Source organism: Jaculus jaculus, chromosome 16 (genome assembly GCF_020740685.1).
Source record: "Jaculus jaculus isolate mJacJac1 chromosome 16, mJacJac1.mat.Y.cur, whole genome shotgun sequence".
NCBI lineage: Eukaryota > Metazoa > Chordata > Mammalia > Rodentia > Dipodidae > Jaculus > Jaculus jaculus.
This window is the reverse complement of record NC_059117.1, coordinates 57827350-57843758: the sequence shown is the minus strand read 5'-3', so window position 1 is coordinate 57843758 and position 16409 is coordinate 57827350. Positions and strand designations below refer to the sequence as shown.

The 16409-nt window shown below is 43.2% G+C and overlaps 1 protein-coding gene across 3 annotated transcripts in view; it reads right to left on the bottom strand.

The window, feature by feature from the left end:
• Ankrd28 (ankyrin repeat domain 28) overlaps positions 1-5769 on the bottom strand; it is a 168740-nt gene extending 162971 nt beyond the window's left edge. For all 3 annotated transcript variants that reach the window (XM_045135531.1, XM_045135530.1, XM_045135532.1), the window contains exon 1: positions 5571-5769. Coding sequence is in view for 1 of the 3 variants with exons in the window: in XM_045135530.1 (XP_044991465.1) it covers positions 5571-5597 (27 nt within the window). In the remaining 2 variants the exon portion in view is untranslated. The remainder of the gene's footprint in view (positions 1-5570) is intronic.
• Positions 5770-16409: the final 10640 nt, after the last annotated feature.

The following is a 16409-nucleotide window of genomic DNA, read 5'->3' as shown; positions in this document are numbered from 1 at the left end:
ACTACATAGTGACCTCCAGATCAGCCTGGACTACAGCAAAACCCTGGGGGGGGGGGCAAGGAAGGGGGGAATCAGTAGTCATCAGATAAATGCAAAACAATCCCATTCACAACATCCTGGAGGAAAAAAAAAAGCAAAGAAACCTGAGACTTCAGCAATGAAAAGTATGTAACACTGAAGAAAGAAAACTGAAAAAAGGAGAGGGCTAGAGAGAGATGGTTCAGCAGTTAAAGGCAAAGCCTTGTTTACAAAGCCTGATGGCCTATATTGGAGTCCTCAGTACCCACAAAAAGTCAGATGGACAAAGGAGCACAGGTGTCTGGAGTTCATTTGCAGTGCTCAAGGCCCGGGTGCACCCATAGTTTCTTTTTCTCTTTCTCTATAATAAATAAATAAAATATTTAATGGGCTAGAGGGATGGCTTAATGGTTAAGGTGCTTGCCTGCAAAGCCAAAGGACCCAGGTTCAATTATCCAGGACCCACATAAGCCAGATGCACAAGGTGGCACGTGTGTCTGGAGTTTGTTTGCAGTGGCTTAGAGACCCTGGCACACCCATTCTCTCCCCCACTGTTTCTCTTTCAAATAAATAAATTAAATTAAATATTATTTTTAAAAATATAACAAGAAATTGAAAAAGGCAATTAAAGATGAAAAAACACCAATCCCAAACACAAAACCCAATCAAGAAATGGACAAATGGCCGGGCGTGGTGGTGCACGCCTTTTATCCCAGCACTCGGGAGGCAGAGGTAGGAGGATCGCCGTGAGTTCGAGGCCACCCTGAGACTACATAGTGAATTCCAGGTCAGCCTTGGCTAGAGTGAGACCCTACCTTGAAAAAACAGAAAAAAATAAAAATAAATAAAAAAAATTAAAAAAGAAATGGACAAATGGCTGGGCGTGGTAGCACACACCTTTAATCCCAGCACTCAGGAGGCAGAGGCAGGAGGACCGCCAAGAGCTGGAGGCTACCCTGAGAATACATAGTGAATTCCTGGTCAGCCTGAGCTAGAGTGAAACCCTACCTTAAAAAAAAAAATCAGATTGAGATGGGGAGGTAATATGATGAAGAATGGAATTTCAAAGGGGAAAGTGCGGTGGGGGGGGGGAGGTATTACCATGGGATATTTTTTATAATTATGGAAAATGTTAATAAAAATTGTGAAAAAAATCAAAAAAAGAGTGCTGGGCATGGTGGTGCACGCCTTTAATCCCAGCACTTGGGAGGCAGAGGTAGGAAGATCGCCATGAGTTTGAGGCCACCCTGAGACCTTATAGTAAATTCCAGGTCAGCCTGAGCTAGCGGTGAGACCTTACCTCAGAAAAAAAAAAGAAAGAAAGGAGGAAGGAAATGGGCATATGAACTGAACATGCAGTTCGCAAAATATGTACAAATCACCAGTAAATGAGTGAAAAAAAAATTGCTGAACATACATGGCCATCTGAGAAATAAAAGTCAAATCTATCCTGCAAATCCATCTCTCTCAGTCAGAATGGCTATCAAGAAAACCAAAAACCAAACAACAATCCTGGCCAGGACTGGGGCTGGGGAAAGGAACTTCCCCCTGTAAACCATGGAAGTCAATATGGAGGTTCCTCAAAAGTTTAAGAAATTGAATTGCCATATAATAATAATAGCATAATAATAATAATAATACTATAATAAAAGCAGTAATAATAGGAGCTATACTTCTTCCAGGAATACACCCAAAGGAATCGGCATGAACATACAGTAGATACAAGTGTATCTATGTTTACTATGTACTATATTATGGAAAGTATCTTGGTAGTGGGTCCTGTTTATGATCACTTCAATCCCTTTACTGTTTGTTTGTTTTCCTTAAATTTGGTTGAGACAGAGAAAATCATAGAGAGAGAGAGTGTGTGAGTGAGTGTGAATGATGAGTATGGGCATGCCAGGGTCTCAGCCACTGCAAACAGGCTTCAGATGCATGTGCTACCTACTTTGTGTATCTGGCTTTATGTGAGTCCTGGGGAACTGAACTCACATTGTTTACACTTTGCAGGCAAGTGTCTTAACCACCGAGTCATCTCTCCAGCCCCAGCCCCAGCCCCTTTACTTTAAACTACTATAAATAGGAATATTGTTTTTGTAGTTTTATGCCAAACAAAGTGATCTAAATTAGTGGTTACAAACTAGTTTCATACTACCTAGCCCCTTTTTAGAGACGAAGTATTCATTGTTATCACTGATGTCTAATGATTTGTCAATATTGGCAAACAGATTTTGTCTGATGATCTGGATTTCTGATTTCCTAAAAGGAATAGGAATTCAGGAAACAAAAGACACACCTGCCAGGCAACCATGGCTAGGTAGCTACTAACATGCATGATACCATGAGTGTGATTTCCGCCACTCTCCATTATTTATACACTAAAGCCAAGTGCCCACTGTCATCAAGCTTCCCAGTTGTGGAGTCTGTGATCCCTGAACTAAACAAAGATCATTTCATACTAGGGTGTAATGCTGAAAAATTTACATGTAGCCATGTATGATTTATTTTTACTAGCTAAAAAGATAAAAACCGGCTGGAGAGAGGGCTCAACAGTTAAGGTGCTGCAAACCCTCATGACATGACTTCAATTCCCCAAATGTGACAGGAGTTCCTTTTCAGTGGCTAGAGACCCTAGCATACCCATTTGCATTCTCTCTCTCTCTGCTTGCAAATAAAATAAAAGGGAAAAAAATTAAAACCATGTCAGTGACACTTTTGGGGGGCAGGGGGGCTGCCCTTGCTACAGATACATGCTACACGTACCAAAGTGAAGTAATTCAGGGGAAAAGTTCAGATCTACTCTTACAGACAAAAAAAGACCCAGTAATTTTATTTACAATTAAAAATTATTTTCATCTACTTGTAGAAAGAAAATAGTGAATAATTATTTCTTTTGCTCGTAATTATGTGTTGGCACAAAATGAGAGAATGTTGTCCCGTTCACGTCACTAAAAGGGTGAGAACAATTTGCTTAACATACTGATTTTATATTTGATCCACCTAGAACCCTCTTAATTCATCTATAGCTACTATGTACTGAACTATGTGTTCCAAAGCTAGAAACAAATTATACTACTTTCCATTTCAAGAGTACATGACTTTTTGAGTTAGAAGCTATGTCAAATACCTTCTAGCTTTAAATCCTGTGTTATTTACCCAGATCTTCTCATCCCTCCTCCAAATAAAGTAGTTCATCTAGCTGAACTGTTTCTCCCACAGATGGGAAAGGTTGATGATAGTGTCTGCATTCCATTTCATTTATCATCATCTAATGATCATCACATCTAATAGCTAATAAATATCATATATAAGATGACTTCTAAAAATAGCAAGCCTCTTTAAACTAAGCAAAACAAACTCATTTCTCAAAGTCTAAGAAAAGAACCCAATGAACTGGTTACTCAGTAGTATAGTTCAGTACCACCTCATTAACTTGTCCAAGTAGTCTCAAGTTCACAGGTGACATTTTAAAGATAACTATCAAGCCAGGCGGGTGTGCTGACACCCAACTTTGAGAACAGCATGTGGGATGCAGAGGTAGGAGGATCACTGTGAATTCGAGGCCACCCTGAGACTACATAGTGAATTCCAGGTCAGCCTGAGCTAGAGTGAGACCCCACCTCAGAAAAAAAAATAATAAATTCTAGGACTGGAGATGGCTCAGAAGTTAAGGTATTTGCCTGTAAAGCCTAATGACCTAGGTTCAATTCCACAATACCCATATAAAGCCAGATGTACAAAGTGTTGCGTGCATCTGGAGTTAATTTGCAGTGGCTAGAGGCCCTGACATACCCATTCATATCCATTCTCTCTCTCCCTCCCCAAGGACCCCCTTGCAAAGAAATAAAAAAAGAATTCCAAAGGCAGCTAGTGGCTACCATACTGATCAATGAAATACCAAGTTTTCCAAAGTATCATGCCCTAATGTTAACACCAGTAAAATTCGGCTGATGCCAAATGATATATAAGGTCAGTCATCAGGCTAAACATAAAATTCACTAGAAAGAGGGCTGGAGAGATGGCTCAGCAGTTAAGGCACTTGCCTGCAAAGCCTAATGACCCTGGTTCAATTCCCCAGTACCCATATAAGGCCAGATGCACAAAGATGCACATGCATCTGGAGTTTGTTTAGGCCCTGGTGCACCCATTCTCCCTCTGGCTCTCTTTCTCTCTCCTCACCTATCTCTCTGTTTGCCAATAAAATAATAAATATATTTTTTAAAATTCACTTAGAAATAAAAAATGAAGCCAAGCGTGGTGGTACATACCTTTAATCCCAGCACTCAGAAGGCAGAGGTAGGAGGGATCGCTGTGAGTTCAAGGCCACCTGAGACTACATAGTGAAATCCAGGTCAGCCTGGGCTAGAGAGAGACCCTACCTCAAGAAAAAAAAATGCAAAATGACTGTATTATCTGGATTCAAGTTGTATTTGCTAAGAGATAGGTAATATATCTTGAGTTTTTCCCCTTGTTTTTTTTTTAAATATTGAATGGATGTGCCAGGTCCTCTAGCCACTGCAAACAACTCCAGACATATGGGCCACCCTGTACATCTGGCTTAGGTGGGTTCTGTGGAATCAAACCTGAATCTTTACGCGCTCCTCAGGCACTTGCCATCTCTCCAGCCCCATTTCCCCTTGTTTTTGTAAAAGGACTAATCATTTGAAAATAGTTTCTCAATGCATGCTAATTATTTCCCCTTCAGTATCTTTTGTTCAGAAAAATAAATGGCAAAAAAATGAATTAAGTACTCGGCACGAATAAGTTCCCACGACCCGGTCAATTTCACACGTTTATTTCCTTTTTCCTTAAAAGAAAGACAGGAATATTTGGAAGTATCTGCATCTCTTGAAAAACTTCTTGACCCATCTTTTCATGTTTTCAGATGTCTCACTCAGATACACTTGCGATTTCATTTATAGATATAATTATATAATTATCTTTTGTCAGTTCCAGTTTGTCAGTCTTGGGGGGGGGCACAACGGTATTTATTGACCAGCTCACGAAAAAGTCACCAGAGATGGTGCAAAAAAAAAAAAAATGTCAAAAGAACACAAGTCTGGCAATTTGCAGTGCGTCTCTCGCAGAATCCAACAGGATCTGGAAGGGTTGTTTTGTTTTTTGTTGTTTTCCCCTCCATCTCTCCAGGAGCAAGAGTCCCTCCGAGCTATCGCCCTCACCAACCCCAGGCAAAGCAAACAGGAGGACAAGGTCGTGACCTGAGGTCATGGCCACTCCGAGCCAGCAGAGAGAAAAATAATAATAATAAAATAAAATAAGCCACCTGTTAGGCCCAAGCCTCACCTGGCAGGAAAGAGGAGGCGCCCTCACCCCGGCCAGCACAGGCAGCACGCCGAACGCGAGGGTGGCGAGCGCGGAACCCGCCCCTGTCGCCACGGCCGCGAGATCCCGGGGTCGGCACGTGGGGCGCCCCCGGGAAAGGGGAGAGAGCCGGTGCGGGGGGGGGGTAGGATGCGCTGACAGGCGGGGCGGGGCGCGGCGGGTGGTCCCCGCGGTTCCTCCGGGCGGCCGCGATTCCGCCCCTCACCTACCTGGTCGCGGAGTTTGAGGAACGCCATGGCGGTCGCCTTCGGCCGGTCACTGGGCTCCGGTCGGCCGGCTGCGCTGAGCCGAGGAGAACGCGGGCAGGGGGGCGGCGCCCGCCTCCCCCGGCAGCCCGCCGCCGCGAGGTGAAGAGCTTCGCCGGTCCCGCCTCCTCCGACTGAACACTCCCCGCCCTCTTCCTTCCTTTTTTTTTTTTTTTTGGCCCCTCGCCGACCTCCACACCGCCGCTTCGTCCACCTCACGCCCCCTTCCCCGAAATACTCCCAGCAGCACTCGCCGCTGCTGCTGCCGCCGCCGCCGCCGCAGCCGCCGAGCCGCTCCAGCCCCGCGGGCAAGCGGCGGCGTCCAAACTCCACTCCACAATATTACCACCACCGCCTGCCGCGATTGGCCAACGCGCGGGGGAGAGGCCAGAGTAAAACGAGCGCCTATTGGCTACGCCGCCGCGCTCGCACCCAGCCCAGGCCACGCCCCCTCACTCCGAGGGGCGGGGAAGAAGCCCAGTGTGTGGAGCGGGCGGTACGCGTGTGCGCGCAGGCGCGCGCGCTGAGGAGGAGCGGGCGGCGCGGGGGATGGGCGGCCAGGTGTCCCCGCGTGGGGGCGCGCGCCTCAGGCGTGATGGGCGGAGTCCCGGGCTGGAGGAATGAGGGGGCGGGGCGGAGCAGAGCGAGGCGGGCAAACGCGAACCCCGGTGCGGGGTAACGGCCAGGGGATCAGCACGTGGAGGTGGAGTGCACGCGCTCCCCTAAGCCAGGGAGCGGGGTGGGCCTTCGCGAGTGGAGGAGGGAGGAAGGGAGGATGCGCCCTTGAGTCGGAGTGGGGTGAGGCAACCCGGGGGTGCAGGTGGGGGTAGGGTGCTGCTGGCTAGGGCGTCGTCTTTGCAAGCCCCGCACGGGTTGGGGATGGTCTCCGTCTCTCAGCAAGCCTGCAGGCGACTGGTTCTCCTCTTCAAAGCCTTGTATTTTGTTTTGTCTTTTTCTTAAGCATCACAAGGGTTTTGCCTCCCACTCCAGAGAGAAATCGATTGAAAACGAACAAAAACAAAAGGATATGCAAGATTTCCAATGCATAGCATCCTTGGATGGAGAAGAGGCAAAACACGCGCGCGCGCGCGCGCACACACACACACACACACACACACACACACACCCACCACCCTATAGCTCTCTTCTAAAGCAGCTTTTCTTTCTTAGGCTGTTACTTCCAGGCTAGTGTGGGAGAAGACTGGTGCAGACTGTTGTCTGTTCGCCTGGGCGGCTCCAACCTATGGTTAATAAAAGGTACAGATGGTTAGAACACAAATGTGTGACGTCAGGCTTGTGGGTTTTTTTTTTTTTTTTCCTAATCCCCTTTCCCCTACATCAGTTGTGTCTCTTGGGATAGACTGATCGATTTGAGCCCGATGGCAATCTAGAGAAGTGGGGAGTCTATGCCACGACTGTCAGTTGATAAAGCTGCACTTGAAAACTTCTCTTTAGCCCTATAAAAAAAAAAAAAAGAAAATATCAAAGTGCAAAATCAAAACCACTGCTGATTCATAGCATGAGTTTTCCAATATCACTTGTCATATCTATGCCATGATTCTGTTGGAACAATCTCTGTCCTAAAATTGCACTTCTTATTACAGATGATATTTCCTACTTAAAATGGAGGAATGCCCATAACTGCAAAGAAAGAGGCTGAAAATGAAGACAGATGGTTCTTCACACCCTCTTAATTTATGCCTTTCTCCTTTATCAACTGTGGCAGATGAAATAGCGATATGGTCACCCAGCCTGTCTTTTATCAGCTTATTTGAAGGTGCCTAAGTTAATGTTATGAAAACATTTGCATTCTCCAAAACAAAGGTATTGTGATATCACTACAGTACTTGATGATATTGCAAGTCACCTCTGTAAACAGTTACCCAAGTGCTCTATCCAATGGAGTTCTACCTCAGGGACAGTAAGATTTTAACCCTCCTCCATAATAGGCCTGTTTAGTACTGTGGAATTAATACACACCATATGCACACACACCTGTCTTCAGTCATCCCTTCTCTAGGTTAAAGTTCTAGGATTATCAGTAAAGCAGGGACTTTGGGAACATGGAAAAGATTTGACTTTCAGGCCCATACAAGTGCTTTTGAGAGGGTGGGTTTAAATTATGAACTGAATGTGCATTTTAATAGATTTGATGATTGTGCTAAATGGAACTTTTCAGGGCTCTTCTGAAAATTTCTAATTAACAATACTTAATGAAAATGTTTTATAGTGAACTCTGAATTATCATAGGCTACAAGTCCTCCAGACTAGATACTTCAGTTGGGTTTTCACATTTTCCTGACATGAACACTATTTCTCAGTTTAAAATAAAATAAAACAACAACAACAAAAAAAAAAACAGGGCTGGAGGAATGGCTTAGTGGTTAAGGCATTTGCCTGCAAAGCCAAAGGATCCAGGTTTGATTCCCCAGGATCCACGTTAGCCAGATGCACAAGGGGGCACACCCATCTGGAGTTCGTTTGTAGTGACTAGAGGCCCTGGTATACCAATTTTCTCTCTCTCCCTCACTTTCTGTCAAACAAATATATAAAAATAAAAAACTAAGCTTAACAATATTACCTCATATAAGCAAACAAGATAATAATATGAAAGGCTGTGGGAATTGTGAAAAACTATACCAAATTTAATATTAATATTTTAGCAACTACATTTCCACAGCTGGTGGTAACAACTATTGTCTGAAAAAGAAGGGGGAAAATCTACATAATTGAATAGTAAAATGAATAATAAAGATTTGTATTCAAATGCTAGTAACAGCTTACAATGTATGTATGGTTCTGCTTATTTAAAAATATTAAAGGCTCTATATTACTAAAAAGACCTACAACAGTGAAGCCAGTGGGGCCAGGCATTAAAATGATGTCAGTAATGCCACCTTTCCTTTCCTTTTATTTAATTTTTGCTTTTTTAAGTAGGATCTTTATCTAGCCCAGGCTGACTTGGAATTCACTCTGTACTTTCAGGCTGGCCTTGAACTCACAACGATCCTACTATCTCTGCCTCCCGAGTACTGGGATTAAAAAAAAGATTAAAAAAAAAAAAGATGCCCAACTTTAGTGTGTGTGTGTGTGTGTGTGTGTGTGTGTGTGAGTAGATGTATGTGAGTGGGTATGGGGGTGGATAGATGGGTACACATGCGTGTGTTTGCATGTATGCATCAAGATCAGAGGACAGTCTCAGGTGTCGTTCCTTGGGTGCCATCCACCTTTTTTTTTTTTTTGAGATAGGATCTCTCACTGGCCTGCAACTCCCAAGTAGGCTAGACTGACTGGCCAAGCCAATGAGCCCCAAGCTTCTGCCTGCCTGCTTGCCTCCTTCTCCTCCTCCTCCTATCCTGCAATGGGGTTACAAATGTATGCCACCACTTCTGGTTCTGGGACCCAGACTGAGGCACTCATGATTGCAAGGCAAGCTCTGTGCCAACCTAGATAACAGCCCCTACCTCTTCCTTTTTCTTTTTATATTTATATTTATTTTTATGTAAGCCGAGAGAGAGGCACACCAGGGCTTCTAGCAGCTGCAAACAAGCTCCAAATGCATGTGACACTTTGTGCATCTGGCTTTAAGTGGGTACTGAGGAGTCGAAACTCAGGTCGTTAGGCATTGCAGGGAAGCGCCCTAACTGCTAAGCCATCTCTCCATCCCCTCCGTCTCCCTTTTTTCTACATGTCATTTACATTCTCCCTTACTATAGCTGGCAGCTCTGCTCATATGTTAAGTACTTTTCATCTATAATAAGAGCCAATATTATTTCTTAATATTTCATTTATTTATTCATTTATTAGAGAGAGAGAGAAAGAGGCAGATAGAGAGAAAGAGCGAATGGGCACTCCAGGGCCTCTAGCCACTGCAAACAAACTCCAGATGTATGCTCCCCCTTGTGCATCTGGCTTATGTGCATCCTGGGGAATTGAACCAGGGTCCTTAGGCTTCACAGGCAAATGCCTTAACTGCTTAGCCATTTCACCAGCTCAAGAGCCAATATTCTTAACATGACTCAAAGACTGATTGGTCTAAACCCATGAGCCTACACTTCAGCCATTTACCAGCCAAATCTGGACATTGATGATAACCTCCTCTCAGAACTCATGTCTGAAATAAATGACCACCTAGGAAATGACTGTAGGATAGGCAATCACACAAAATTTTATTTAATAAAGGCTACTACACGTTGGACACCTAGTACCTTCTATACTTTAGCTCATGTCAGTTTTTCATTAAACCAGAGAAGCTCACTGCCCAGAGTTAGTTACCCAACTAAACAGTGGTAGGACCTGATTGCCTGAGGCCTGTGCAAAACAAGCCTGGGCTAAATAAACTTCTTGAGAAAGTGCCAGGAACCAAGCAACAGAACTGGTATGATAAACTGCCACATCAAGTCCCCAATGTCCAGAGCTCAACTTTCTCCATCCTCTCTTCCCTCTCTGTCAGAGTCAGTGCCAATTCTTTGTCAGAAACTTGACCTTGAAACAGGCAAAATGGAAAGTTTGTAGAGTGTGTGTGCTCTCTCTCAGTTCTCACCTTTTGCTTGTCAAAGCCTATATAACAGGCCAGTGTGCTAGCTGCAAGAGAAGCAGGAAATTTGAGTTCTGAGTTCTACTCTGGAGAGGCCAGATTTATAACCAGGATTATGATACAATAAAAAGACTTTAAGGGGCTGGAGAGATGGCTTAGCAGCAAATCCTAAGGTCCCAGGTTCAATTTCCCAGCACCCACATAAGCCAGATGCACAAGGTGGCACATGCATCTGGAGTTCAGTGGCTAGAAGCTCTGGCATGTCCATTCTCTCTTTCTCGCTCTCCTTTCTCTCTGTGTCTCTTTCTCCCTCAATTTAATTTAATTTAATTTAATTTAATTTAATTTAAAAAGAGAAAAAGACTTTAAAAGATGTGTCGCCCTCCCTCCCTTGAATAAAACAAACTGTTACTAACATGCACATCAAACATTTAGAGATAGCAAAATAAGAGGAATAAAATGTGTGACTTTCAATCCAATACAGGAGGGAGAAAAATGGCCTAGAGAGCTGGGGAAATGTCTCAGTGCTTGAAGGCACTTGCTTGCAAAGCCTGCTGGCCCAGGTTCAGCTCTCCAGTACCCATGTAAAGCCAGATGCACAAAATGGCATTCCCAATCTGTCAGTCTAACTAAAAACAAGGAACTCTGGGCTGGAGAGATGGCTTAGCAGTTAAGCGCTTGCCTGTGAAGCCTAAGGACCCTGGTTCGAGGCTCGGTTCCCCAGGTCCCACGTTAGCCAGATGCACAAGGGGGCGCATGCATCTGGAGTTCGTCTGCAGTGGCTGGAAGCCCTGGTGTACCCATTCTCTCTCTCTCCCTCTGTCTTTCTCTCTGTGTCTGTCACTCTCAAATAAATAAATAAATAATGAACAAAAAATAATATAAAAAAAATATTTTTTAAAACAAGGAACTCCAAGTTCAGTGAGAGACTCTTTTTCAGGGAAATAAGGCAAAAGGCTGATAGAGGACACCCAGTGTCTTCTCTGACCTCTGCACATATGTGTACAAGGCATTGCAACATTATACATGAGCATACACCATACACACACCACACATACTACAATACACAAATAAGTAAATAATTTTTAAAATATATTTATTCATTTATTTTCAAATTGAGAGAGAGAGGGTATGCCAGTGTCTATAGTCACTGCAAACTCTAGCTACATGCACCAGTTTGTGCATTTGGCTTTATGTGGGTACTAGGGAATCAAACCTGAGTCATAAGGCTATATAGGCAAAGTGTCTGAATTGCTAAGCCTTCTCTCCAGCCCTAAATTTGTATATATATATATATGATTAGGGTTTTTTTGTTGTCGGGTTTTTTTTTTTTTTTTTTTTTTTTTTTTTTGGTTTTTCAAGGTAGGGTCTCACTCTAGCTCAGGCTGACCTGGAATTCACTATGCAGTCTCAGGATGGCCTTGAACTCTTGAACTCATGGTGATCCTCCTACCTCTGCCTCGCGAGTGCTGGAATTAAAAGTTTGTGCCACTATGCCTGGCCTAAATAATTTTTTTAGATAAGAAAATATGTGGGAATAAACTTAAGCAAGGAAGTTAAAGACTTAAATGCTGCAAACTACTAAATGTTTAAGAAAGAAATTGAAGCCGGGCATGGTGGTACATGCCTTTAATCCCAGCACTCGGGAGGCAGAGGTCTGAGTATCACTGTAAATTCAAGGCCACCCTGAGACTACATAGTGAATTCCAGGTCAGCCTGGACTAGAGTGAGACCCTACCTTGAAAAAACAACAAAAAAGAAAAAGAAAGAAAGAAGGAAGTTGAAGACACAAATAAATAAAGATATCCTGTGCTCAAGAATTGGAAAAATTAGCTGGGTGTGATTGCACATAACTTTAGTCCCAGCACTTGGGAGGTTGAGGTAAGAGGATTATCATGAGTTCAAGGCCAGTCTGGAGCTACAGAGTTCTAAGTCATCCTGGGCTAGACTGAGATCTTGCCTCAAAAAAAAAAAAAAAAAAATCTGGGAAACAAGATTGTCAAAATCTTTCGTATCACTCAGGACAATGAACATATTTGGTACAAGTCTTTTCAAAACCCATTGGCACATTACAGATTTTCTTTTTTACATTCTAAAATTTTTATGGTACAAAACAATCTTAAATAGCCAAAACAATCTGAGGAAGAAAAATATAATTAGAGTCTTTACACTTACTGATTTAAAAGGGCTGGAGAGGTGGCTCAGTGGTCAAAGGCAGTTGCTTATAAAACCTGACAGCCTGGGTTCTATTCCGCAATACCCACATGAAGCCAGACACATAAAATGGCGTATGCGTCTGGAGTTTGCTTGCAATGGCAAGAGGTGCTGGTATACCCATACTTTCTGTCTCTTAAATAAAAAAAATATATATAATTATATTTTAAGGCTATAGCCAGTATGGCCCTGACATAAACACAGATATAGTATTGTAGAACATAACAGAGACCCTAGAAATCAATCCAGAGATGTATTACCATTTTAGTTTTGGCAAAGGCACCAAGAAGACACAATGGAAAATGATAGTCTTTTCAATACATGGTGCTGCAAAGCCGTAATTCCATAGCCAAATAAATGAAATTGGACCATTGTCTTCTTATACCATAGACAGAATAACAAAAAACGGACAAAAGACCTGGAACCAAGAGAATGTTAGAAGAAAACAAAGAAAAGTTTTTTTTTTAAATTATTTATTTATTTATTTGAGAGCGACAGACACAGAGAGAAAGACAGATAGAGGGAGAGAGAGAGAATGGGCGCGCTAGGGCTTCCAGCCTCTGCAAATGAACTCCAGACGTGTGCGCCCCCTTGTGCATCTGGCTAATGTGGGACCTGGGGAACCGAGCCTCGAACCGGGGTCCTTAGGCTTCACAGGCAAGGGCTTAACCACTAAGCCATCTCTCCAGCCCAAGGAAAGTTTTTTGATGTGGTGATTTGAAACACACATCCCCTATAAACTCATGTATTCTGAATGCTGGTAACAATTTGGGAGATGGAGCCTTGCTGGAGGAGGTGTTTGGTTGGGGGTGATCTTAGGGCTGTTATAGCCAGCTTCCCTTTGCCAAAGTTCAGCTCATTCTCTTGCTACTGTTTTCCACCTGCTGTGGCAGAGGTGATGTCCGGTTTCTGCTCATGCCATGCTTTCCCCTGCCATCATGAAGCTTCTCCTCAAGACTGAGCCAAGAGCCGGGCGTGGTGGTGCACGCCTTTAATCCCAATACTCGGGAAGCAGAGGTAGGAAGATCGCCATGAGTTCAAGGCCACCCTGAGATGACAGAGTTAATTCCAGGTCAGCCTGGACCAGAGTGAGACCCTACCTCAAAAAACCAAAAAATAAAAATAAAGACTGTAAGCCAAAAAAAAAAAAAAACAAAAAACCAACAACCAAAAACTTTCCTCCCATCAGCTGCTTTTGGTCAGGTGCTTTGTACCAAGAACAAGAAGAAAACTTCAACACTTGATACTGACCTTGACAAAGATTTTTTTTTGGATATTCTATCAAAAATTTAGATTACAAAAGCAAAAATCAATTGAACTACATCAAACTCAAAAGTTTCTGCATGGTAAAGGAAATAACAAAATGAAGAGATAACCTATGGCCTGGAAAACATATGCAAATTATATGTCTTATACCTAAAACTTACAAAAAATTCATACAACTTGATATCAAGAAAACAGCGTGATTCAAAAATGGACAAAGGACCCAGAGATGGTGGTGAATGTCTTTAATCCCAGCAGAGAGGTAGGATGATAGCTGTGAGCTTGAGGCCAACCTGGGACTACAGAGTGAGCTCCAGGTCATCCTGGGCTAGAGTTAGACTCCACCTTTAAAAAAATTTTTTTTTAATGGCCAACAGGTATGAAAAGATGTCCAAATCACTACTGTTGAGGAAATGTAAATCAAAACTGTGAGATATACCTCATGCCTATGTGGGTAGCTAGTATGAAAAAGAAAAAAAAAAAAGACAAGAAATAAATGTTGGTAAGCATATGGAGAAAACCCTTGAAAACTCTTTATGGGAATGTAGGTTGGTATAACTATTTTGGAAGAAATTATAGAAGCTACAAAAGAGGTTAAAAATATAGGGGTCTCCCAGCGCTTGGGAGGCAGAGATAGGAAGATTACTATGTGTTCAAGGCCAACCTGAGACTACATAGTGAATTCCAGGTCAGCCTTGGGCTAGTGTGAGATCCTACCTTGAAAAATCTATCTATCTATCTATCATCCACCCATCTATCTATCTAGTTATCTATCTATCTATCTGATAACCTAACCCTATTAGATAGATAGATGATAGATAGATAAAATAAAATAAAAATTTATATGTGCATGTGTGTGTTGTAGATGGCTTCATGTTGCTGGGATGAACATCCAAACCAGACAAAGTTTGGAGGAGGAAGGGATTTATTTCAAGCTCACAGATCCAAGAGGAAGTTCCATTAATGATGGAAGAAGCTCTATTCATTCATCCAAGCAGAGAGAAACAAGCAAACAGCCAGCAAACACCAAGAGCAGCAGGCACAAAACTCTGGCAGCAACATCAGGGACAGGGATTTAGGCAGAGCTCAGACCTTGCATTTCTGTTGGCTGGAATTCAGATCTGCCTCCAACCACTTTAGGGCTGGATCCAGGATCCACCCCCAGTGACATCTCCTCCAGCAAGGTGGCTGGAGACAGGCTTTAATAAAACACTTGAATCAATGGGGACACACATTCAAAGTACCACAGTATGGGTCAGGGAGGTGGCTCCAAGGGTCAAATACTCACCATGCAAGTAAAAGAACCAGGTTCAAATGCACAGCAGTGCACAACTGTAACTGAAATGCTGGGGAAGCAGATACAGGAGGACCCTTGAGATGTGCTGGGCAATTGCATGACTTGGTGAGCTTTTGGGTGCAGTGAGACTCTGTCTCACAAAATAAGGTCGGGCTATCAGGATGGCTCAGTGGTTAAAGGGGTTTGCTTGCAAAGTCTAACAGCTAAATACCCACTTGAAGCCAGATGCACAAAGTGGCACATGTATCTGGAATTCATTTGCAGTGGCAAGAGGCCCTGATATATATTCTCTCTCTCATTGCAAATTAATAATAAATAAATTTAAAATAAGTATAAACATTCTTTTAAAAATGTAAGGTGGGGGCTGGATAGATGGCTTAGCAGTTAAGCGCTTGCCTGTGAAGCCTAAGGACCCCAGTTAGTGGCTCAGTTCCCCAGGACCCACGTTAGCCAGATGCACAAGGGGGCGCATGCGTGTGGAGTTCATTTGCAGTGGCCAGAAGCCCGCCCATTCTCTCTCTCTCTCTCTCTGCCTCTTTCTCTCTCTCTGTCACTCTCAAATAAATAAATAAAAATGAACAAAAATAAAAAAATAAAAATATAAAGTGGACAAGAATTGAGGAAGACACCTGATGTGTCTATCTCTGGCCTCCACTTGATACACACACACACGCGCGCGCGCGCACGCGCACACACACACACACACACACACCATGATCTTTTTTTTAAAAGGAGAGGTATGATCCAACAACATTTTTCTGGGCATATGCCTAAAGGAAATGAAATCACCACCTGGTAAAGATATCATTGCAGCATTTTTCACAATAGGTAGCATATACAAATATAACCAGGGTTGTTAGGTTTTGCAGACAAGCACCTTAACTGCTAAACCACCTCTCCAGCCTGGAACACATTACTTATTTATTTATTTATTTTTTGGTTTTTCGAGATAAGGTCTCACTCTAGCCCAGGCTGACCTGGAATTCACTATGGAGTCTCAGGGTGGCCTCGAACTCACAGAGATCCTCCTATCTCTGCCTCCCAAGTGCTGGGAATAAAGGCGTGTGTCACCACGCCCGGCTTATTTATTTATTTTTTGAGGTAGGGTCTCACTCTAGCCCAGGCTCACCTGGAATTCACTCTGTAGTCTCAGGGTGGCCTTGAACTCATGGTGATCCTCCTACCTCTGTGCTAGGATTAAAGGTGTGCGCCCCCACGCCTGGCTAATATTTTTTTATTGACAATCTCCATAATTGTAGATAATAACCCATAGTAATTCCCTCTCTCCCCCCACTTTCCCTTTTGAAACTCCACTTTCCATCATATCCCTTACCCCTGTCAATCAGTCTCTCTTTTATTTTGATGTCATCATCTCTTCCTCCTATTATGATAGTCTTGTGTAGGTAGTGGCTGGCACTATGAGGTTATGGATATCCAGGCCATTTTGTGTCTAGAGGAGCACATTATAAGGAGTCCTACCCTTCCTTTGACT